Source organism: Nerophis lumbriciformis, linkage group LG19 (genome assembly GCF_033978685.3).
Source record: "Nerophis lumbriciformis linkage group LG19, RoL_Nlum_v2.1, whole genome shotgun sequence".
NCBI classification, from domain to species: Eukaryota; Metazoa; Chordata; class Actinopteri; order Syngnathiformes; family Syngnathidae; genus Nerophis; species Nerophis lumbriciformis.
The window spans coordinates 14,363,990-14,387,903 of record NC_084566.2 but is presented as its reverse complement, the minus strand read 5'-3'; the positions used below and the strand labels follow the sequence as shown (position 1 = coordinate 14,387,903).

The window sequence follows — 23,914 nt, the reverse complement described above, 5'->3', positions numbered from 1 at the left end:
CATCGCTGTCTCTGAATTGTCACTTACTTTCCGATCTGATACAGAGTAAAATTCAGGCTAGTATCGGCGATACCGATCCGATACCAATACTTTGTGCAAATATGCCTAATATCCATCCATCCATCCATTTTCTACCGCTTGTCCCTTTCGGGGTTGCGGGGGATTCTGGAGCCTATCTCAGCTGCATTCGGGCTGGACAAGTTGCAACATCATCGCAGGGCCAATACAGGTAGACAGACAACATTCACACTCTAGGGCCAATTTAGTGTTGCCAATCAACCTATCCCCAAGTGCATGTCTTTTGGGGGTGGGAGGAAGCCGGAGTACCGGATGTCACGGGAAGAACATGCAAACTCCACACAGCCTGGGATTAAATTTAGCACTACTCAGGACCTTCTATTGTGAGGCACATGCACTAACTCCTGTGCCACCGTGCTGCCCTATGCCTAATATGTCTGCTCAAATTTAAAAAGTTGTAAATAACATTAAAAAAAAAAAAACAGTAAATATGTAAGAAGAAAAGAGCAAAAAAAATCGGAATGTACTGAAAAGAAGCTAAAATGTTTAAACTATTAACTAAAACTAATATACTTTGTCAACTCTAACACAACGTTTTGTCTTTATATATTATCCGTTTTTCGCATTTGAAAAAAAAGAAAAAGCGATTCACATCCCTGATCTTAAATAGCCCTAAAGATAAAATATACTTAATATATAAACACAATTTAGTCAATTAAAAAATTTAAAACAAATGAAGTAATCATTACAAAAATTACAACAAAAATAATAAACACTGTTAAATATGTAACTGAACATAAATATTTCTGGACAGGCAGAATTTTTGACAAAACAGGTTATGCAGTTTTGTATGGTATACCGGTACTAGTAAAGTATCGCAGTACTAATGAATCAAAAACGGTACTATACTCTGTTTGAAAAGTACCGGTTCCCCATATTTTTTTTTACAGGCATGACGGCGCGTGGTCACGTCGTGACATTGCTGGTTTTACAAGCAGAGGAGCATGTTCGGCAGCGCACAATCACGAAAGACTTACAAGCAGACAAGGTGTGTAGACAGAAAAGGGTGAATGGACACATTTTGGCTTAAAAACTAAAGATAAAGGTGAAGTTATAACACTGAAACGCCCTCAGGAAGAGGTGCTTTAAGACATGGCTAGCTAGTTAGCGACTAATGTCCATCCACAATTGGCAGTGTTTTAGCTACTTCTAAATCACTAATCCTCGCCTCCAGAGTGTTTCCAGAGCGGCCAGCCTGAAATGCGGGTGTTCCAGGCAGGGAAGGAGATTTTTACAACAAAGTTCTAAAACTTAGTGATATATCAGATGTATCAGATTGTAGGTGGGTTTTTTTTTACCCTTCACGTTCATATTTCGCTGTGTTTGTTGCATTTTTGTTGCGTTTTGCTTGATTGTAAAATATGTCGATCGAGAGGGGGTGTGACGTTTAATATGTTGTCAATATCAGTGTTTTATCGTTCATAGTTAATGTTGTAAATCCCACATTCTTTATTTTCATGTACAATCTGGGTGTTTCATTCAGTCAAAAAAGGTACAATTCAATTCCGTTTTTTAAGGCGGTCTGTCATGACGTTTAGCATTCAATCAGACAAAATTGTGAGGTTTTGTATTAGTGTTCCTAAAAATAGATATACTGGCCTCCAAACACATTTTTTTCTCTAAATGTGCCCCCCCAAGTCAATATAATTGCCCAGGCCTGGTATAGATGTTTGTGTTCAAGATAAAGAAGAGCAGTTTGTCTTTGTCTATTTGGTGTTTATTATGCATTCAAACGCAGAAAGGGGCCTTGCCAAGGTGGTCATTAATGCTACAATCACCACTGCTCGCATGTTAAACAGGTACAAAAGTAATGACAAAAAAATAAAACTGAACATACTTCGGTTATAAAATAGAAAGTTGGTGTCATTAACACTGTCATACAGACTAAACCTACGCAGTTTGGCCAGATAACTGCAGTTATTCCTCATAAATCATTCAAGCAGATCACAAATAATCATTTAATAGTTACTTTGCATTCAATTTCAGCCTTTGTTTTTTTTTTTTACAAAATCAAATTAACATTTGTATATATTATTGCTTTATAGATTCAAACATAAAAAAGTTGGTTGCCAAAAAAAAAACCCACTATGCTTTACAATAGTAGAATAGATCAAAAATAAATATTTAGAACATTTATAGTGGCAAAATGACAAATCGGTGTTGGTCCTTTCTATGTTGTCCAATCATGCATCAAGAGTCTCAGCGCCAGAAGACAGAGTTCATAAGAACAGAAACTAAAAGGTCATCTGACGAGAGACGTAAGACGTGGGGGCCAAATTTATTGTGATAGAATTGATTTTTAGATCAGAGTCTTAAGGCCTAAAATATTTCACATCGACATTGATATTTAAAGGAGATGAAGAAAAGAGATTGGGAAAAGGTTGCTCACGTCACTCAATCACCAGCTGATGAGTTGTGGCCTCCTCTATGTTGACCATCAGGTCACACAGCCACTCATCCTGCAAAAAGAAAACAAAAGATTGATGACAACAGACTTAACATATTTACTTGCTTTAAAACTAATAAACTGCTTTTTTTTGTGGCGCCCCGTCACAGATATAGTTTTATTAAACCTAAGATTATTTGTAAATTAGAGTTTGATGCAACAGCTCGTCAGCACTGAGTGCAGACTTGCCTAGTAGTACAAAGGTAGCAGTCAATACACGTTTCCACAGAGCATGTACCATAAAGTACGCACATTTTAAAGTAACTTATGACGTTATAACTGGGCTAATCTTCGCACATGTTAAGCTAAAACATAAACATCTACGGCGTGGCGAAGTTGGTAGAGTGGCCGTGCCAGCAATCGGAGGGTTGCTGGTTACTGGGGTTCAATCCCCACCTTCTACCATCCTAGTCACGTCTGTTGTGTCCTTGGGCAAAACACTTCACCCTTGCTCCTCATGGGTGCTGGTTAGCGCCTTGCATGGAAGCTCCCGCCATCAGTGTGTGAATGTGTGTGTGAATGGGTGAATGTGGAAATACTGTCAAAGCGCTTTGAGTACCTTGAAGGTAGAAAAGCGCTATACAAGTATAACCCATTTATTTATTATCATTTAACTTACATGTTTTCTGTAGTTGGAAGTGGAATTCTTGGAGGCTGAAATTTGAACATTTCTACTGACACAAATGACAGCGCGGAATATAAACGATCATTTGACTTGTTTACGAGGTAATAGTTGTGCCGCATCATCTATCATCTGACGTCAGGTGACTTTTTACAGTGTGTAGTACGAGTGCTGTCATGCGACTACCAGGTTCCATTTGATTGCTGAAACGGAGTCAAAACCTCACTAGTGCTTGCTGGATTGGTGCCGGTGGAAGAAATCTCTAAGGATTTAAAGGAATCAGTCTTTGCAAAAATCTAATCAATAGATTATAAATAAATTAGGGCTGTCAAATGAATATTTTTTAAGCAGATTATTCACATTTTGGAATATGGATTAATCATGAATAATCACAGGCGATTAATTGCTTGCATAACTACCGTACAATGGACCTCAATATTTGTACAGAAATGCAATTTTATTGTCAGTGTCATCCAAGAACATTTACTCAAATGCATTATTTGACAATCATTAAAGAAAGTAAAAAAAAAAGAAAAGAAAAAAAGTTATCTAAATTTCTTTCAGTCTGTATTTTGGAGTGAAATTTGCCAGCAAGCACACCAGCCAGTCTCCTCACTCATTTTTGTACTGAAGTATGCACTGATCTGACCACTGACCGTATCGCGCAGGGGTCCCCAAACTCGGCCCGTCAGTGTCCCTGGCCCACAGTTTGTCCAGAGAATTTTTTTATTTGCATATACACACACACACACACACAATATATACATATACGTACACATACATACAGTACATACACACATATACACAAATATACATATACGTACACACACATACATATACACAAATATATACACATATTACACACACAGACACAAAATGTACACATATATACATACACGTACACATTCATACAAACACACATACATAAAAATGTACACATATACATATACGTACACATACATACATATATACGTACACATTTATACATATACGTACACACATACATATAGACAAATATGTACACATACATACACACACAGACACAAATATGTACACATTTATACATATACGTACACATTTATACATATACGTACACATATATACATATACGTACACATATTTACATATACGTATACATACAGTTAAGGCTGCAACAACTAATCGATTAAAGTCGATTATAAAAATAGTTGGCGATTAATTTAGTCATCGATTCGTTGGATCTATGCTATGCGCAAAGACAATTTTTATTTTATTTTAAATAAACCTTTATTAATAAACTGCAACATGTACAAACAGCTGAGAAACAACAGTCAAAATAAATATGGTGCCAGTATGCTGTTTTTTTTCAATAAAATACTGGAAAGGATAGAAATGCAGTTTGTCTCTTTTATCCGATTGTTAATCGAAGTAATAATCAACAGATTAATCGATTATCAAATTAATCGTTAGTTGCAGCCCTACATACAGTATATACATATATGTACACATATATACATATACATACACATTATTACACACATACATGTATACACATTATTACACACATACATATATATACACATATATACATATACAAATACACATACATATATAGAAACATACATTAATATGTACACATATATATATCTATACGTACACATACATACATACACACATACAAATATACACATACATACATGAATATGTACACATACATACATATATACACACACATATACATGAATATGTACACCTATATACATATAAGTACACATACATACATAGATAAATATTAGGGCTGTCAAAGTTAATTTCATTAACGGCACACATTTTTTTAACGGGCGATTAACACACACCTGTCGATTTTGACCCCTGGGAGAGCCAGGCCTTCTCCACCAACATCAGTGTGTGACCTCACCAATGCGCTTTTGTAAGAATGGTTGAAAATTACTATAAAAACACTCCACAACCTTGTGGACAGCCTTCCCAGAAGAGTTGAAGCTGTAATAGCTACAAAAGGTGGACCGACATCATATTGAACCCTATGGGTTAGGAATGGGATGGCACTTCCAGTTCATATGTGAGACAAGGCATGTGGCCAAATACTTTTGGCAGTATAGTGTATATACATAGACACACATATGTATATATACATACACACACCAAAACATTTTTAAAATCTATTTTTCCCAATCTGTCTTGTTTAGCTGGTCAGTCAAATTATATTGTTTATGTACAGGAGCGCATCCACATTTTATGTTACAGCCTTATTCCAAAATGGAATACATTTATTTGTGTCCTCAAAATTCTACACACAATACCCAATAATGACATTATGAGTTTGTTTTTTTAATTTTGCAAATGTTAGTTGATGCACCTTTGGGTGCAACTACAGCCTCAAGTATTTTTGAAAACGATGCCACAAGCTTGACACACCTATCTTTGGGCAGTTTCGTCCGTTCCTCTTTGCAGCACCTCTCAAAATCCATCAGTTTGGATGAGAAGCGTTGGTTTTCATCCAGTATGTCTCTGTACCTTCCTGCCTTCATACTTCCCTCTATCCTGAGTAGTCTGTCAGTCCCTGCCACTGAAAAATATCCCCACAGCCTGATGCTGCCACCACCATGATTCACTGTAGGGATGGTATTGGCCTGGTGATGTGTGGTGTCCTAACATAGGCGATTTTTTAATTGTTTAATCAATTTGAAAAAAACATTAAAAAAAAAAAACATTTTACTTTTTTATTATGGGGTATTGTCTATAGAATTTTGTGAACAAAATGAATTTATAAAGTTTTGGAATAAGGCTGTAACATAACCAAATGTGCAAAACGTTATGAGTCAAAAAGTTTGGGGACACTGGTATAGCGGTTAGGGTAAAAGGGCTTGTACGGGCAAAATGAATGGCATGATTAATCCAAGTGTGTATATGATTAATGCAATAATGTTTGTGATTAATCACATGAGTTAACTCGTTAATTTTGACAGCCCCTAAAAAATATATATAACATGTAGCGATCGGAATGAAACTTAATGTAGCAAAGTAAAAAGTATGTTGCATTTAAAACTACTCTGACAAGCACAATATATACAGAGAGTTACTTCAGAGATGTAAAGGAGTAAATGTAGTGCATTACTTTCTGCTCACATGACAGTTACAAATGTTTCAACATGAAAATGTTATAGGTCTCAAAGTGAGGTGACTCGCCTCCCAAGCAGTAATTATCTGTCAAAGTTAACAGTGGTTAACTTATATATGAGGGCTTTAAAAAATGCATGAGTTTATAAATGTTAATGAAGGCCATATTTTGATTTTGAAACAGATTAATGTCCTTTCTATGGGAACAATGTTTGACGGATGTGATTTGATACTTTACTAATTGAAAATAAAGCTTGATAAACCAGTAGATCTTAAAAAAATTACAACTCACAAAGGTCATTGTCTTCTTCCTCCGTGATGTTCTGACGTTCTCCTTGCGACGTTTCCGTGCGCGAGTACTTGCTTTTGTGCTGCTCAAACTTGCTCGTCTGTTGTCATCAAGTTCAAAGTCGTGAAGAGATGTGTGTTCTAGATGACTCTTGCCACATTGAACATTTTGCGAGCTGTCCAGGGACAGTCGACTGAGCCTTCGGACCTTCGGCGGAACGTCACCTTCAACGTCTTCCTCCCTCTCACCGCCTGACATCTCTCTTTCTTCACTTTCTTCTGGAATTTGGTCGCTTTCAGCCGTTTCCTCCCATTCAGATTCTTCCTGGATGGTCGCCAGGTTTGAAACCTGTTGATAAGTTGTTGAAAATAAAGCCAAAGTAACAAATAATTGCTATTGTATTTTTGTTTACTAGTTCACCGAGACACTAATGAGCATTTTTGTTCATCAGCACGAAATGAATATACCATATTTTCCGTACCATAGGGCGCACCGGATTACAAGGCGCATTAAAGGGTTAATTTTTTTTTCTTCTAAATGTAAAACACTTCCTTGTAGTCTACATCAGTGGTCCCCAACCTTTTTGTAGCTGCAGACCGGTCAACGCTTGAAAATTTGTTCCACGGACCGGGGGGGTTGTTATGGGGGTTTTTTTGTCATAAAGAAATACAATCATGTGTGCTTACGGACTGTATCCCTGCAGACTGTATTGATCTATATTGATGTATAATGTATATATTGTTCTTTTTATGTTGATTTAATAAAAAAATTAATAAATAAAATTAAAAAAATTAATTTCTTGTGCGGCCCGGTACCAATCGGTCCACGGACCGGTACCGGGCCGTGGCCCGGTGGTTGGGGACCACTGGTCTACATAACATATGATGGTGGTTCTTTGGTCAAAATTTTGCATAGATTATGTTTTATAGACAATCTTCAAGTCGCTTTCTGAGCGTCTCCTCAGAATGCGCCGTTTTGTGCGCGGTCTTATTAACGTGGCTCACCTTCGACAGCGTCTTGTCACCGTCATCTTTGTTGTAGCGGTGTAGCGTGCAAGGACGGGAGTGGAAGAAGTGTCAAAAGATGGAGCTAACTGTTTTAATGACATTCAGACTTTACTTAAATCAATAACGGAGCAGCATCTTCTCATCCGTGGCTCACTAGTGCAACAACAACGCCGGAAATGTGTCCCGTGAAAAACTGTCCGACCGGAACTCTCGAACTAAAGTTGCTTGGGTGAATTATGTAAACTCACTACACCGGTATGTTTTAGCGCTTACATGGCGAGTTTACTGACAGATATAAGTAACAACTTTACACTACTTATATTAGAAATGGCAACAGCGGAGGATGAATGTCCCATAACAAGAAGATAGAGAAAAAGAAGAAGCTTATCGACTACGGTGTCATCACAGACTACAGAGGCGGACGCGTGCAAATTTTCAGGATTTAAGCAGATCTCAAATACAGATCAGCAGGTACCAGAAGGTAAGAAAAGTTGCTTTTGTATAATATTGCGAAACAAAACGCCAGATAATATGTCTTACCTTATACACACACCATACTAATACTCCTATGTTGAAGCACAGTACAATCCATCAAACGGTGCGACTTCAAAGCTTATTAAAGTCGTACTAAAACATTTAGAGAGATTTTTGAGCGCCGTGTGTAATGTTCTATATTTTCCAATGGAACATATAACATTTTGGTGTTGTTTACTTGAGTCATATTGCAGTCTACACATATCTCTTGTGTATGATTGCCATCATATTGTAGTCTACACGTATCTCTTATGTGTGACTGCCATCTACTGGTCACACTTATCATTACACCATGTACCAAATAAAATAGCTTTGAGGTTGGTAAGCACAACCAAAATGATTCCGTACATTAGGCGCACCGGGTTATAAGGCACAGTGTCAAGTTTTGAGAACGTGAAAGGATTTTAAGTGCGCCTTATAGTCCGAAAAATACGGTACATGCTATAAATGCTAACTGAAGCAATAATTGTCCTGGCTAGTCCACAAAAATCAACTACAAAACAGTAACACTGTCAGTGCATCAGGAATATTTTAGAAGCTGCTATTTTAAGGTAAAATAATGTTCCTTAGGTAAGCTTTATTTTGTCAAGTAACAGTATTAGGCTATAGCCTAGCCTTACTTCTTAAAATACTGTACAATATTTCCTCATATACTAATATTTACTCAACTGCAGAGAGGACTAAGCCTTTTGTTAGGGGCATAAGAATAATTGTATTTTTATTTTTACATCACTCAGTGTAAGATGACATTTTCTTTATTAGCCACAGTATTTTAGGCTGAACTGCCGCCATATCCTTGCTTCACCAAATAACGGGAAAACTTAACAAATATTTTTTCATACTGCAGCTTTAATGTGCCAAGCTGATCGTGAATGGTCACAAAAGTATATGGGAAGGCTTGCAAAAACATAAAAACTCACATGTGACTGGTGAACGTCCATTATGGAGCCTGGAGAATCCTACTAAAAGGTGGCTGCTTTGTTTCCGGTCAAGTTTGATTAGTGATTGACATCATCTGTGCAGGCCAACGACAAGGCAGCTGCCAATCAAATCTCTGTTTACCTGAAAAAAGGGTGTTAATGTGAAATGTATGTATTTAATAGTAAATAGACATTTTTTTAAATTCTGTCACGTCCATGCACTTTGTAGAACAAAACGTGCAGAAATGTCCTCTTGATGCCAGTAACTTAACGTGACCCCCTGACGAGTGGGTGGGTTGTTTGTGAACCGTCTTTCACCTCAAATTCCCCCCGTTGCTTAACATTGCGTCCACACTGGGTGGACTTGAGCACCATGGTGGGGGTGGGGGGGAGAAACACAAACAAATTTTACAGTGTATGAAATGTTGTATTATTTGATGTGTGGGGTTGTAGCACTTTTGCCTGGACTGATATGCACTAAAAGTACCGAAGGTAAATGTGAACGTAACAATGTTGGCCTGCACTCCGTGTGCTGACTCATAGACCCACATCCAGAGCTCTTTTGGCTAAAAGCCAAAGGTCAGAGGATCCTGTTTCTGTTCACTTTAAATGCTTCATGTTCTTTAAACTTTTGGATTGCTATCCAATATTTATTAATTGTATCAATAAATCACATTATAATCGTTTAATCTGCGTTCTGTTTGTACTTTTAATTTGTTCAGTTTTATGTTGGGTTTTTTTCATGTTATATTTGCTATATTATACAGTATATACTCGTATTTGGTGTTTTTTGAAACACACTCTATAAGTAAAATGTACTATTAGTATTATATGATTTATTATTTTTATGGGTTGTGGGTTATACTTGTATAGCGCTTTTCTACCTTCAAGGTACTCAAAACACTTTGACACTATTTCCCCATTCACACACTGATGGCGGGAGCTGCCATGCAAAGGCCCTAACCACGACCTATCAGGAGCAAGGGTGAAGTGTCTTGCTCAAGGACACAACGGATGTGACTAGGTTGGTAGTAGCTGGGGCTCGAACCAGGGACCCTCAGGTTGCTGGCACGGCCACTCTCCCAACCGCGCCACGCCGTCCCCATTTTTGAAATAGTCCTCTAATGCAAGGGTCCCCAAATTAGGGCCCGCAGGCCGGATACGACCCGCCAGCATTTAAAATCCGGCCCGCGGGAAGTCCGAAGTTTAAAAAAAATATATACTGTATATATATATATATATATATATATATATATATATATATATATATATATATATATAATAATAATTAAAAAAAATATGTGTGTGTGTGTGTATATATATATATATATATATATATATACATATATATATATATATATATATATATATATATATATATACACACACACACACATATTTTTTTTAATTATTATTTTTCTAAATCTGTCCTTTCTAATCCATTTCTAATCCGCTTGTTACTCTCGGGGTCTCCTAGCCACTCAGGCAAATCATATTGTCTAAAAATGCATTTTCCCCATCAATGACCTGACATCATGGTGCTCGCGCCGCCGTGTCAGGCGAGTGCGCGGCAAATGCGCGCTCTTTCAGTCAATTAGTGCGCGAGGAATATACAAACCCTGTTTCCATATGAGTTGGGAAATTGTGTTAAATGTAAATACAAACGGAATACAATGATTTACAAATCATTTTCAACCCATATTCAGTTGAATATGCTACAAAGACAACAAAGTTGATGTTCAAACTGATAAACATTTTTTTTTTGTGCAAATAATCATTAACTTTAGAGTTTGATGCCAGCAACACGTGACAAAAAGTTGGGAAAGGTGACAATAAATACTGATAAAGTTGAGGAATGCTCATTAAACACTTATTTGGAACATCCCACAGGTGTGCAGGCTAATTGGGAACACGTGGGTGCCATGATTGGGTATAAAAACAGCTTCCCAAAAAATGCTCAGTCTTTCACAAGAAAGGATGGGGCGAGGTACACTCCTTTGTCCACAACTGCGTGAGCAAATAGTCAAACAGTTTAGGAACAACGTTTCTCAAAGTGCAATTGCAAGAAATTTAGGGATTTCAACATCTACGGTCCATAATATCATCAAAAGGTTCAGAGAATCTGGAGAAATCACTCCACGTAAGCGGCATGGCCGGAAACCAACATTGAATGATCGTGACCTTCGATCCCTCAGACGGCACTGTATCAAAAACCGACATCAATCTCTAAAGGATATCACCACATGGGCTCAGGAACACTTCAGAAAACCACTGTCACTCAATACAGTGTGTCGCTACATCTGTAAGTGCAAGTTAAAGCTCTACTATGCAAAGCGAAAGCCATTTATCAACAACGTCCAGAAACGCCGCTGGCTTCTCTGGGCCCGAGATCATCTAAGATGGACTCATGCAAAGTGGAAAAGTGTTCTGTGGTCTGACGAGTGCACATTTCAAATTGTTTTTGGAAATATTCGACATCGTGTCATCCGGACCAAAAGGGAAGCGAACCATCCAGACTGTGATCGACGCAAAGTTCAAAAGCCAGCATCTGTAATGGTATGGGGTGTATTGGTGCCCAAGGCATGGGTAACTTACACATCTGTGAAGGCACCATTAATGCTGAAAGGTACATACAGGTTTTGGAACAACATATGCTGCCATCTAAGCGCTGTCTTTTTCATGGACGCCCTTGCTTATTTCAGCAAGACAATGCCAAGCCACATTCAGCACGTGTTACAACAGCATGGCTTCGTAAAAAAAGAATGCGGGTACTTTCCTGGCTCGTCTGCAGTCCAGACCTGTCTCCCATCGAAAATGTGTGGCACATTATGAAGCGTAAAATACGACAGCAGAGACCCCGGACTGTTGAACGACTGAAGCTCTACATAAAACAAGCTTCAACAATTAGTTTCCTCAGTTCCCAATCGTTTATTGAGTGTTGTTAAAAGAAAAGGTGATGTAACACAGTGGTGAAAATGCCCTTTCCCAACTACTTTGGCACGTGTTGCAGCCATGAAATTCTAAATTAATTATTATTTGCAAAAAAATATAAAGTTTATGATTTTGAACAGCAAATATCTTGTCTTTGTAGTGCATTCAATTGAATATGGGTTGAAAAGGATTTGCAAATCATTGTATTCCGTTTATATTTACATCTAACACAATTTCCCAACTCATATGGAAACGGGGTTTGTATATATATATATATATATATATATATATATATATATATATATATATACGTATATATATATATATATACACATATACATATATATATATACATCCCGGCCCCCGGCCAAATTGTTTTGACCCAATGCGGCCCCCCGAGTCAAAAAGTTTGGGGACCCCTGCTCCAATGTCTCTAGTCATGCTGTTTTTATATAATAAAGCCTCTTTCATTAATATTTTCAATTGTTTAAAATGTTTATATCAAATTTGTTTTTGGTGTGAAAAAGTATTTTTTTAAATTTAAATCTGAAATAATTTACTAAATTGTTTTGATTAAATAGTGTAACAATTTTAAATAAATACACTAAAAAAAATATTTCACGAGCAATAACATTTTCTCACAGAAACGTATACATTTACTGTATTACATAGGTTTTACTTTTTATTTTTGAAATGGGATTTTCACATTTTGGTATATTTCTTTTTGCAGCACCTCTCAACCTCCATCAGGTTGGATGGAAAGCGTTGGTTTTCATCCAGTATGTTTCTGGACATTGCGGCATTCATCTTTCCTTCTATCCTGACGAGTCTGCCAGTTCTCGCCGCTGAAAAACATCCCCACGGCATGATGCTGCCACCACCATGCTTCACAGTAGGGATGGTATTGGCCTGGTGATGAGCGGTGCCTGGTTTCCTCCAAACATGACGCCTGGCATCCACGCCAAAGAGTTCAATCTTTGTCTCATCAGACCAGGGAATTGTGTTTCTCATGGTCTGAGAGTCTTTCAGGTGCATTTTAGGAGGGCTGATTGCTCTCTGGTGATTATTGTCATTTCAGCAGTGCTGTTGCTATAGCTACTGCTCAATGAGTCCAAAGAAAACAACAGACAAGCGATGTTTGGTTTAAACATTCAGGAAGTACCCATAGGGTTGGCGGCACTGTGCGCTAAGATAATTCAACGACAAAGTAAAATGTATTTTATTTGTATTCCTAATCATTGTAGCGAACTGACTGTTAAAGTTAACACATTTTGTGATTTTCAACTGAATGCACCACAGTGCTAGTGACTGAGTGTGTGTGTCAGCAGAGGGGTTGCAAATGAGAACAGTTTAGCTGGTTGTTGTTGTTTTGACTTTGTTATCAAATAGAAAGTTGATCCATCACCCCCTTGTTATGTTTATTTTAGGCATGTCCGATAATATCTTTTTGCCGATATCAGATATTGTCCAACTCTTTAATTACCGATACCGATATCAACCGATACCGATATATACAGTCGTGGAATTAACACATTATTATGCCTAATTTGGACAACCAGGTATGGTTAAAAAATAATAAAATAAAATAAGATAAATAAATTAAAAACATTTTCTTGAATAAAAAAGAAAGTAAAACAATATAAAAACAGTTACATAGAAACTAGTAATTAATGAAAATGAGTAAAATTAACTGTTAAAGGTTAGTACTATTAGTGGACTAGCAGCACGCACAATCATGTGTGCTTACGGAATGTATCCCTTGCAGACTGTATTGATATATATTGATATAAAATGTAGGAACCAGAATATTAATAACAGAAAGAAACAACCCTTTTGTGTGAATGAGTGTGAATGAGTGTAAATGGGGGAGGGAGGTTTTTTCGGTAAGTGCTCTAATTGTAAGTGTATCTTGTGTGTTTTATGTTGATTTATTAAAAAAAACAAAAAAATAAATTAAAAAAATGTTACCGATAATAGCCCTGTGATGAGGTGGCGACTTGTCCAGGGTGTCCCCACCTTCCGCCCGATTGTAGCTGAGATAGGCTCCAGCGCCCCCCGCGACCCCAAAGGGAATAAGCGGTAGAAAATGGATGGATGGATACCGATAATAGAAAATCGATACCGATAATTTCCGATATTACATTTTAAAGCATTTATCGGCCGATAATATCGGCCTGCCGATATCTCTAGTTTATTTGGTTATATTGTGTTCAAGGTGGGGCAGCACGGTGGAAGAGGGGTTAGTGCATCTGCCTCACAATACGAAGGTCCTGAGTAGACCTGAGTTCAATCCCGGGCTCGGGATCTTTCTGTGTGAAGTTTGCATGTTCTCCCCGTGACTGCGTGGGTTCCCTCCGGGTACTGCGGCTTCCTCCCACCTCCAAAGACATGCACCTGGGGATAGGTTGATTGGCAACACTAAATTGGCCCTCGTGTGTCAATGTGAGTGTGAATGTTGTCTGTCTATCTGTGTTGGCCCTGTGATGAGGTGGCGACTTAATTGTCCAGGGTGCACCCCGCCTTCCGCCCGAATGCAGCTGAGATAGGCTCCAGCGACCCCCCGCGACCCCACAAAGTGACAAGCGGTAGAAAATGGATGGATGGATGTGTTCAAGGTGTGCAAACCTTTAACAAAATATGAACTGTTGTCAAGGCTGAAACCAAATATTCATGTTTATGTTGTTTCTTATGGAAAATGTTGCTTCAATGCACAAGCATTTCTTTAAGAAGCCAGTTCAAGAACCAAATAAGTTCGTAAATTTAGATTTCACTGTCTATTCTTATCAGTGACAGAGAAGGAAGGGGCTGGGAAGGCGTCCCTGTCTTCACCTTCACTATTCCGTATAACATCATATGAGCCTATGGGGTTTTATACACCAACGTTGTCTTTATTACAAAATATTCAATAAATCAACTTTACACTGTACAAAATGTCACATAGTTTACATGTTTGTCTTGACATCCATCGCTGAATAGCGGCAACGCATTCACGCACACATTCACACGTGACTTTCACGCCTTCGCATTCACTTCTATTAGAAACGCAATTGCGCCATTTCTCCTCCCTTTGTTAACACAAAATGTGCACACTTGGCCGTGCGTTATTGTCTTTCATACACGAACATCTCGATCGCATACATCCTACTGTACCTTTAGTGTTATGTTCTCCCGAGTTGTCTCCGGCCAAACTGCGCCAGTACTTCCGGGTAGTTTAAATGTGTCGTCTTCGCGCGCAGCGGGGATCATGTGACCCAAGTGTCACACAAATATCCAAAGACGCCAAGACGTCTGTATTGTCTGCATTTATCATTTACGAGTTCAATATTATTAGGCCATTATGCCTGTTTACATGAGGAAAACTATGTTTTGTAGTAATTACGAGTTTTTGTTTCGAGGGGGAATTAAGGGGCTTGGATGCTCCCCATTAGAATCCATCGGCCCTCCATCTGCGCATGCGTATACTTCAGACTCTGAAGTTCAGAGGCATGCGAACATGTAATTGGGCATTGACTCTCTCACGTGAGTACAACCGTGACTCTAAGTGACTCCAAATGTTTGTACATCGCCATTTAAATATACATGTTTAACACTAAATAAAACTAAACCATGTCATGTACGATTCCTTGGGTGATGGAATAATATGAATACGTTGGAAATCAAGTGGAGCGAGGCATGCTGGGAAAACTTGTTTTCCTAGCAAACAAAAACACAACTTAATTAAACATAAATTTGATTGTTTCATGTTCAACTATAATTACTAAACTAATATTACTAAATTATATTAAATGAGAAGACACAAAAATATAGAGTTACTGCCATGAAAGATTTCTTCAATGCGCAATCATGCTTCCGCATTCTTTTGATTAATACGCATGCGCAGATTTTTTTTATGCACTTTAAAAAATAACATAGTTAAGGTAGAACTCAGTTGCTGACTATACTTTTATTGTTAATTGTAAACTATTTTTGTTATTGTGTTGTTTTTTTCTCCATCCATTTTTGCACTGTGGTCTTGGCACAATAAATACCACCTGAGCAACTCAACCGGACTTTGCCTGATGTTGACAAGAGGCCTGTCACATACAAAAAAACAACAACCAAATCCACAGTATATGACCTGCATATCAAAATGAACATATATCTACTGTAAAAAGGCAGGCTGCAAACACTGTAAGCTTATGAAGTAAGGCAGAAACAGGACGTTTGCAGCTCGAGTGAAAACAAATGCAGATAATAATGTAATAAAAATACATCTATATGGTGTCGCTAGCAGGAATGTGTGGCCAACATTGCACCCGAGTTTCCATGGCTGGTCGGAAAACGTGTTGTAAAGTACATTTGCGTTGTGCAAAGAGTGTGTGTGCTTTAATACTGTCTTCCTGCTGTAATATTGTAAGCAGGTAGGTGGGTGTTTTCACACACTACCTTGTGACTGTTAAGTTTTTACAGCAGCAAAGACCCGATTCAGCTATTTTGGATACATACACACCTTCCTGGGTGCCGGAGGAGTGGGGGAAAACACACAGTGGAACCTCTACAGTCCAAAGCCTCCTTAAGCCATTCTTTCTCTAGGTCTTTTTCTCTTTTAGTAGAGAAGAAGAACCTGAAGTAAGCAAAGTCACGTACAAGTGAGTAAGAACGCTGACTTGTCCTGATACTTTTTTTTTTTTACACTTGATAAAGAATCACCTTTGCACTGGAAGTTCACTTATTTTATACTTGTAAAATGGTTAAAAATGCAAAAATTGATCGAAACCTCAGCTGACAGCCCAATTTTAGTTCTTGTTGTGCTTTTTCTCTGGCTTTTTTAAAATGTATTACTTTTTTTTTTTACCTAAGCCACCTTCCAAGTATGGAAGAATGTGACAGACTCACATTTAAAGCAGTGGAACCTCCGTGTGTCCTAATACTTTTGTCCAGCAAGACATTGGTTGACTTCTTTTTACACTTGTATGACAATTAGTAATGTTACAATAATTAACTGCGACACAAATCCCCTTTGTGTTAAGACAGGGGTGTCAAACTCGATTTCATCGCAGTTATGGTTGCCCTCAGAGGGCCGCGTTTAACAATGAGTAATATATGAATATACATGTATATATATAATACACTAACAATTTTTTTTTTTAAATAAGCTGCAAAAAAAATAATTAAATTTTACTTTAAAAACTGGCAGCTCAGTCACCAGAATTTTACAGTGAAAGGAGTGTTTTTTTTAAAAAACTATATAAACAAATGGAATAAATGGAATGGAATGGAGAAATTATACCACTGTTTTTAGCGGTAAAATTCAAGCAACAGAGCTGCCAGTTTTTTTTTTCTACCGTAAAATCTTGTTGTTTAAACGGTTTTTATGTTTGTTTTCTAATGTTTACGTGTCTTACTGTATATGGAAAAAAACAGTACCAAAGTTGATTTTAGGATAAAAAACTTAGTCGCGGAATTTAACCGTAAAATCTATTGTCAATTTTACAGTCTACAATTTGATTGATAATTTGTTTTGAAATCATAAGTCAAGCAGATATTTAAGTACAGTATTTATCTTTATTTGAACAAAAAACATTTTTGGAATACACGATAATATTTAAATTTTGATTATATTGAATTTTCAAAGATATGCAATGGCATGCAGTACATGATTTTTAATGTCAAAAGGGAAAGAACAAATATATTTAGTAAGAAAAGATTAAGCATTGTATTAACGCATATTATTTCCAGGCTTTCGCAGGCCACATAAAAATAATGTGGCGGGCCAGATTTTGCCCTCGGGCCTTGAGTTAGACACCTGTGTGTTAAGAGTTCAGAACGAGAGTTTTACCCTCTTTTACGTTTAATTAACATGATTAATGTGTCCTCTAAGGAATTTGCCAAATTTACGCTAATTCAAATTATGCACAACCCCGCAACTTTGTCCAATGCCCGCAACTTCACCGCAGATTTTGGCCAATCAGCGTAATTTTCGCCAGTCCAATTTGTCTCTGATCGGTGCTGACGTCAACTGTCTAATCAGAACTTGCACACGTTGAACAACAACGTGGAACAATATATCACATCTTTATTCCCTGTTCCTGTCTGCAACACTAAGTCTTCTGGGTAATGGAGTATATAAACGTGTAGTTTACATATATTTATTAAACCTTTATTTATCCAGCTATATGAGAACACATTTTCATTTAATGCTAACCTTGCAAAGAGGCAGCGTTGAAATGTTAGAGACGTTGGTGTGTGATGACAATTTCTTATCGTCTCTCGTTTACCCCCCCAAAAAATACTGCTGTCGATCGCTCTCAACAGTTCACAAATGCTAAGGTGCGGGGGTAAATGAATAAATAACAGGTAAATCATCAATACAGTGTTTGTTTTAAGATTTTTGTGGAAATCTTGTCGAGGTTAAGGTTAGAAGGAACACCTAAAACATGAATAACACATTCATAAAATCACAACTTGATTCAATGTTATTAGAAAAAATAAGCCTGAAAATATGGCAACTTTTACCGCAACATTATGAATCACAAAAAAAGTCTGTGAAATCCTGAAGGGACTGTTTGATATTGACAATGGCTAAACTTATTCTTTACACTTGCAGGACATTTAAAGGGGAACTGCACTTTTTGGGGAATTTTGTTTATCGTTGACAATCCTTATGAAAGACATTAATGACGGATGGATTTTTTTTCTTCCAATGCATTCTAAATATTAAACAAACGTAAATAAAAGTTAACTTACAGCAGAGCCAATGGGAGCTCCATTATTTTGCCCGTAAAATCCGATAACCAACTATTCAAAAAGCGACGTAGTTTAGTTTATTATTTCTTCGGTCAGTGGTCGACATAATAAACAAACAGTTTTACATCCATGAATTCATAAATAGACAATTTTATAAACCGAAAGGGTTTAGGCTGAAGTTGAGCACTTATTTCGCATAACCCTTAACGGCGTGGCGCAGTGGAAGAGTGGCCGTGCGCGACCCGAGGGTCCCTGGTTCAATCCCCACCTAGTACCAACCTCGTCATGTCCGTTGTGTCCTGAGCAAGACACTTCACCCTTGCTCCTGATGGGTGCTGGTTAGCGCCTTGCATGGCAGCTCCCTCCATCAGTGTGTGAATGTGTGTGTGTGAATGGGTAAATGTGGAAGTAGTGTCAAAGCGCTTTGAGTACCTTGAAGGTAGAAAAGCGCTATACAAGTACAACCCATTTAACCCTATTAACAATCTCAAATACAACTTGAATATTAACCAAGTGTTAGTGATAATGTTATTATAAGCGCTAACGCAGACAAACTATTGATAGCGGCGCCGTGATCACTTCCTGTGTCCTTATGTTTTCATCATTGACTAATCAGCTGTTTTCTCGCTTTTTTAAAATAAATGCACCGCGTATGCTTAAAATGATCAACATACGTAAATATTAAATGTGCCTGTTACTACATGACATACATATTTACATCAGGTATATCCAACCTTAATGGAGGTTTCTGGATTCCTTTTTAGGAGCTCTATTGGCAGAACTTAGCGGCTCCCCTATGCTCCATTGCATTTAATATTTAGAATGCAAAAAAAAATATCCACCCGTCTTCATGTATTTCGTAATGATTGTGAACGACCGGCAAAATTCCCTAAAAAGTGCAGTTCCCCAGGGGTGTCGAACTGGTTTTCATTGAGGGCCACGTTGCAGTTTTGGCTGCCCTCAGAGGGCCGGTTGTAACATTAATAAAAGAAACATACATGTATAAGGATTAGCCGCATGATATTGTCTCACCATTACCTATGCATTTGATTAGTAAATGTATATTTTACCTACACTGTAAGAAAAAACAATCTGTGGATTTTACGGTCAAAATAATGTACCATAAAATTTACAGTAAAATGGTCACAGTCTATTTTACTGTAAAATTCTGGTGATTGAGCTGCCAGTTTTTTGCATAAAAAATATGGTTGCTGTTTTTACAGTGTGTTACTGTAAATGTAAAAATAATACCACAGTTTTTTTGTGACGGTAGGATTCTGAAGGCCGAGCTGTTTAAAAAAAAATGTATTGTCATGTTTACAGTGTACAATTTGATGGATAACTTGCTTTGAAATCAAAAGTCTTAAGTAAATATTTATGTATGTTTTTACCCCAAAAATGTTTCGAATGTATGATAATATAATGTCTGCTGCATTATTAGATAGATAAAGTTTAAAAGATATATAATTGCATGCAGTACATGTCTTTTTTTCCCTGGTCAAAATAAAAAAAGAAAGAAAGGTTCACTATTTTATTGATACATATTATTTCCAAGCTTTCACGAGCTATTCAAAATGATGTGTCGGGCCAGATCTGGCCCCCGGGCCTTGAGTTTGACACCCCTGCCCTATAGTAACATTTAACGAGCCCCTGGATGCCGTGACACAGGTCATTATGCCCGTGTTGTGCTTTTTCTTTGGCTTTCAGTGGCTGTATTATCCACGGCAGCATCGACAAGGGACGGCGAGCGGTGAGACCCGAGCGTGTCCCAATACTTTTGTAGTCAAAACACGAACTGAAGGTTTTACAGTGGCAACAGTTTTAACCTGTAACGGATTATTCCCATTATTCCCTCTGGCAAACGTTCGACTTTAGAAGTTCCACTGTATTTCACCTCAGAAGGTGGACGACGAGGCAAAAAGCCAACTGAGGATTCCTTGAAAAGCCCATCGCTTTGGTTTCTTTCAAGGGAAGAGTGTCTATTTACAATCAGATGCACGAACAATGTTGTGCTGCTGCATCGTACAACGCCACCACACTTGCATCCACACTCACAAGTACACGCATGCATGCTGAGGCGCGCCATGAAAAGAAAGGGTAAATAACTCAATGCATCCTTGGCATCATTAGAAAGACAGTGCAAAAGCAATGACAAGATCATTCCCATTATCAATAAATAGATCAATAGACATGTCCTTTGCAAGGATGCACCTGGAGGTGAGAAGTGGCGAGCAGCTCATGACCCCCCCCCCCCCCCCCCTGCATGATTGTCCGGATCACACCAGCGTGTGATGAGCGTAGCCGCTTACTGGAAAAAGCCTCCTCCTTTAAGGCTTTTCTTACCTTCACTCACATGTTCGTGTCTACACCGCCACGTCAGCTTCAATCTCAATCACCTCCGTATCCTCTCCGTCCTCCCCCTGACCCAACGCGGGCACACAGGGAGAGGGAAGGCATGTCGGCTGGATGTGGGCGGCGTTGGCCAGGGAGGCGGCGGGGGACACGCTGCCCAGGTTAGCGGGCACGCTGGTCTTGCCGCACGAGTGGATGCGGCGCGCCAGGCTGGCCGAGCGCACCACAGAGGAGATGGTGGCCGTGCCCACGCCCTGCACCCGTCCTTCCAGGAAGTAAGTCAGCATCTCCCCTTTGCCCTTCACGCTGACTTTGCCACGGGACACAAGGTCGTAGTTGGAGTTGAGCAGGCGGTAGACGTCTTCTGTTACCTGCATTGTACGGACACCATTAATCAACCCACTGATACATGGAAAAGACAGCAAAGTCACTTGTGATATATTTTTGTTTTTATGTTGTTCTTTTTATTCATTACAATCATATATAGAATATAGGCTTATAGTATACTGGTACTAGTATAGTATCGCAGTACTAATGAATCAAAAACGGTACTATACTCTGTTTGAAAAGTACCGGTTCGCCATATTTATTTATTTTTTTACACACATGACGGCGCGTCGTCGTCACGTCGTGACATTGCTGGTTTTACGAGCAGAGGAGCATGTTCGGCAGCGCACAATCACAGAGTACTTACTAGCAGACACAGTGTGTAGACAGAAAAGGGAGAATGGACACATTTTGGCTTAAAAAATAACAATAAAGGTGAAGTTATAACACTGAAACGCCCTCAGGAAGAGGTGCTTCAAAACATGGCTAGCTAGTTAGCGGCTAACGTCCATCCGCAATTAGCAGTGTTTTAGCTACTTCTAAATCACTAATCATCGCCTCCATGGTGACAAATAAAGTAAGTTTCTTACAAGTATCATCCCTGCAGGACTAGGAATAGCTAAACATGCTTCACTACACACCGTAGGAGGATACAATAGCTCACCGGCGTCACAATGTAAACAAACGCCATGAGTGGATCTACACCTGACATCCACTGTAATGATACCAAGTACAATAGTGTATCTAGTCGATACTACTATGAGTACATTGATATTTTTTTTTGTCACAAAACCTTTTTTCTTTAAAAAAAAAAATTAATATTATATTCATAAACTCAGGAAATACGTGCCAAGACACATGAGAAATTAAATGATGACCATTGATGATCCTGTAACTACTTGGTATCGAATCGATACATACATTTGTGGTATCATCCAAAACTAATGTAAAGTATCAAACAACAGAAGAATAAGTCATTATTACATTTTAACAGAAGTGTAGATAGAACATGTTCAAACGGAAAATAAGCAGATATTAACAGTAAATGAACAAGTAGATTAATAATAAATTTTTACAGCTTGTCCTTAATAATGTTAACAAAATAATAGAATGATAAATGACACAATATGTTACTGCATACGTCAGCAGACTAATTAGGAGCCTTTGTTTGTTTACTTACTACTAAAAGACAAGTTGTCTAGTATGTTCACTATTTTATTTAAGGACAAAATTGTTCTTTGATTGCAATAAGAAACATATGTTTAATGTACCCTAAGATTTTTTGCTAAAATAAAGCCAATAATGCCATTTTTTGTGGTCCCCTTTATTTAAAAAAGTATTGAAATACATTTTGGTACCGGTACCAAAATATTGGTATCGAGACAACCCTAATAGAATACAGCATTGTCAGGACCCTCATTATTTAAGAATAATGTTATTTCCTTATAATAAATGAATAGAAGGAAAAGACAGGAGAGTAAACTTTACAACGTGACCATTTTTGTTTTTCTATTTTATACTTTTTTTTAATAATTGTCTTTAATAGTCAGAGATATATGAATATAACATAAATCATAGCATTATATGAAAATGATTGTAAAACAATTTCTAGATGGAAGGCAGAATGGGACATAAATTGTATTTATCGGTATGTTTTTATGTTGCACTTTGTATTCATTTATTTAAATTATATATAACAACATTGGGAAAATAATTATTTTATAATAATAAATGAATAAATGGTAAAGAGGGATGTTAGTCGTCCAATGTAGACACGTTTGTTAATTATAAATATATAATAAATGTTTTGAAGTTATTGGTATATTTTTCAAATCATGTATAACTTAGATTATTGCACAATAATTGTATTTTATTATTATGACGAATAATATACAGTACAGGCCAAAAGTTTTGGACACACCTTCTCATTCAATGCGTGTTCTGTATTTTACTACTATATACTACTACTACTATTACTATTTACATTGTAGATTGTCACTGAAGGCATCAAAACCATGAATGAACCCATGTAGAGATATGTACTTAACAAACAAAGGTGAAATAACTGAAAACATGTTTTATATTCTAGTTTCTTCAAAATAGCCACCCTTTGTTCTGATTACTGCCTTGCACACTCTTGGCATTCTCTCTGAGCTTCAAGCACACCTGTGAAGTGAAAACCATTTCAGGTGACTACCTCTTGAGCTCAGTGACAACACGTGTAAATAGTACTACAATATTCTCGTAAAAGTCCAATTACCTGTACTTTGAAGACATTTTGACATCAAGTAAAAGTACATGTCTAAAATCATAATTGAATGGTACACAGTAGAGTACACTAAATGTTGTAGTCATTTAAAATATCTTGATAAAACTGCAACAAAAGTTTTCAGGCGTGGTCTAAAAAGAGAGTTGTATTTATATTTTGGGTACCTGTATCTTCCCTGGTGCGCCAGTGCTGTCCATGCGACTGGCGACATTGACCGTGTTCCCCCAGATGTCGTACTGGGGACGCCGCGCCCCGATGACGCCTGCCACGACAGGACCCACATTGATGCCTACACA

At 37.8% G+C, this 23,914-nt stretch overlaps 1 protein-coding gene across 2 annotated transcripts in view; it reads right to left on the bottom strand.

The window, feature by feature from the left end:
• Positions 1–20,945: 20,945 nt before the first annotated feature.
• Positions 20,946–23,914, bottom strand: part of LOC133618811 (adenylate cyclase type 1-like) — a 137,223-nt gene continuing 134,254 nt past the window's right edge. For both annotated transcript variants that reach the window (XM_061979544.2, XM_061979545.2), the window contains exons 19-20: positions 23,783–23,907; positions 20,946–21,393 (exon numbers count right to left, since the gene is read on the bottom strand). In XM_061979544.2, coding sequence (XP_061835528.1) covers positions 21,034–21,393; positions 23,783–23,907 — 485 coding nt within the window. In that variant the 3' untranslated portion in view covers positions 20,946–21,033. The remainder of the gene's footprint in view (positions 21,394–23,782; positions 23,908–23,914) is intronic.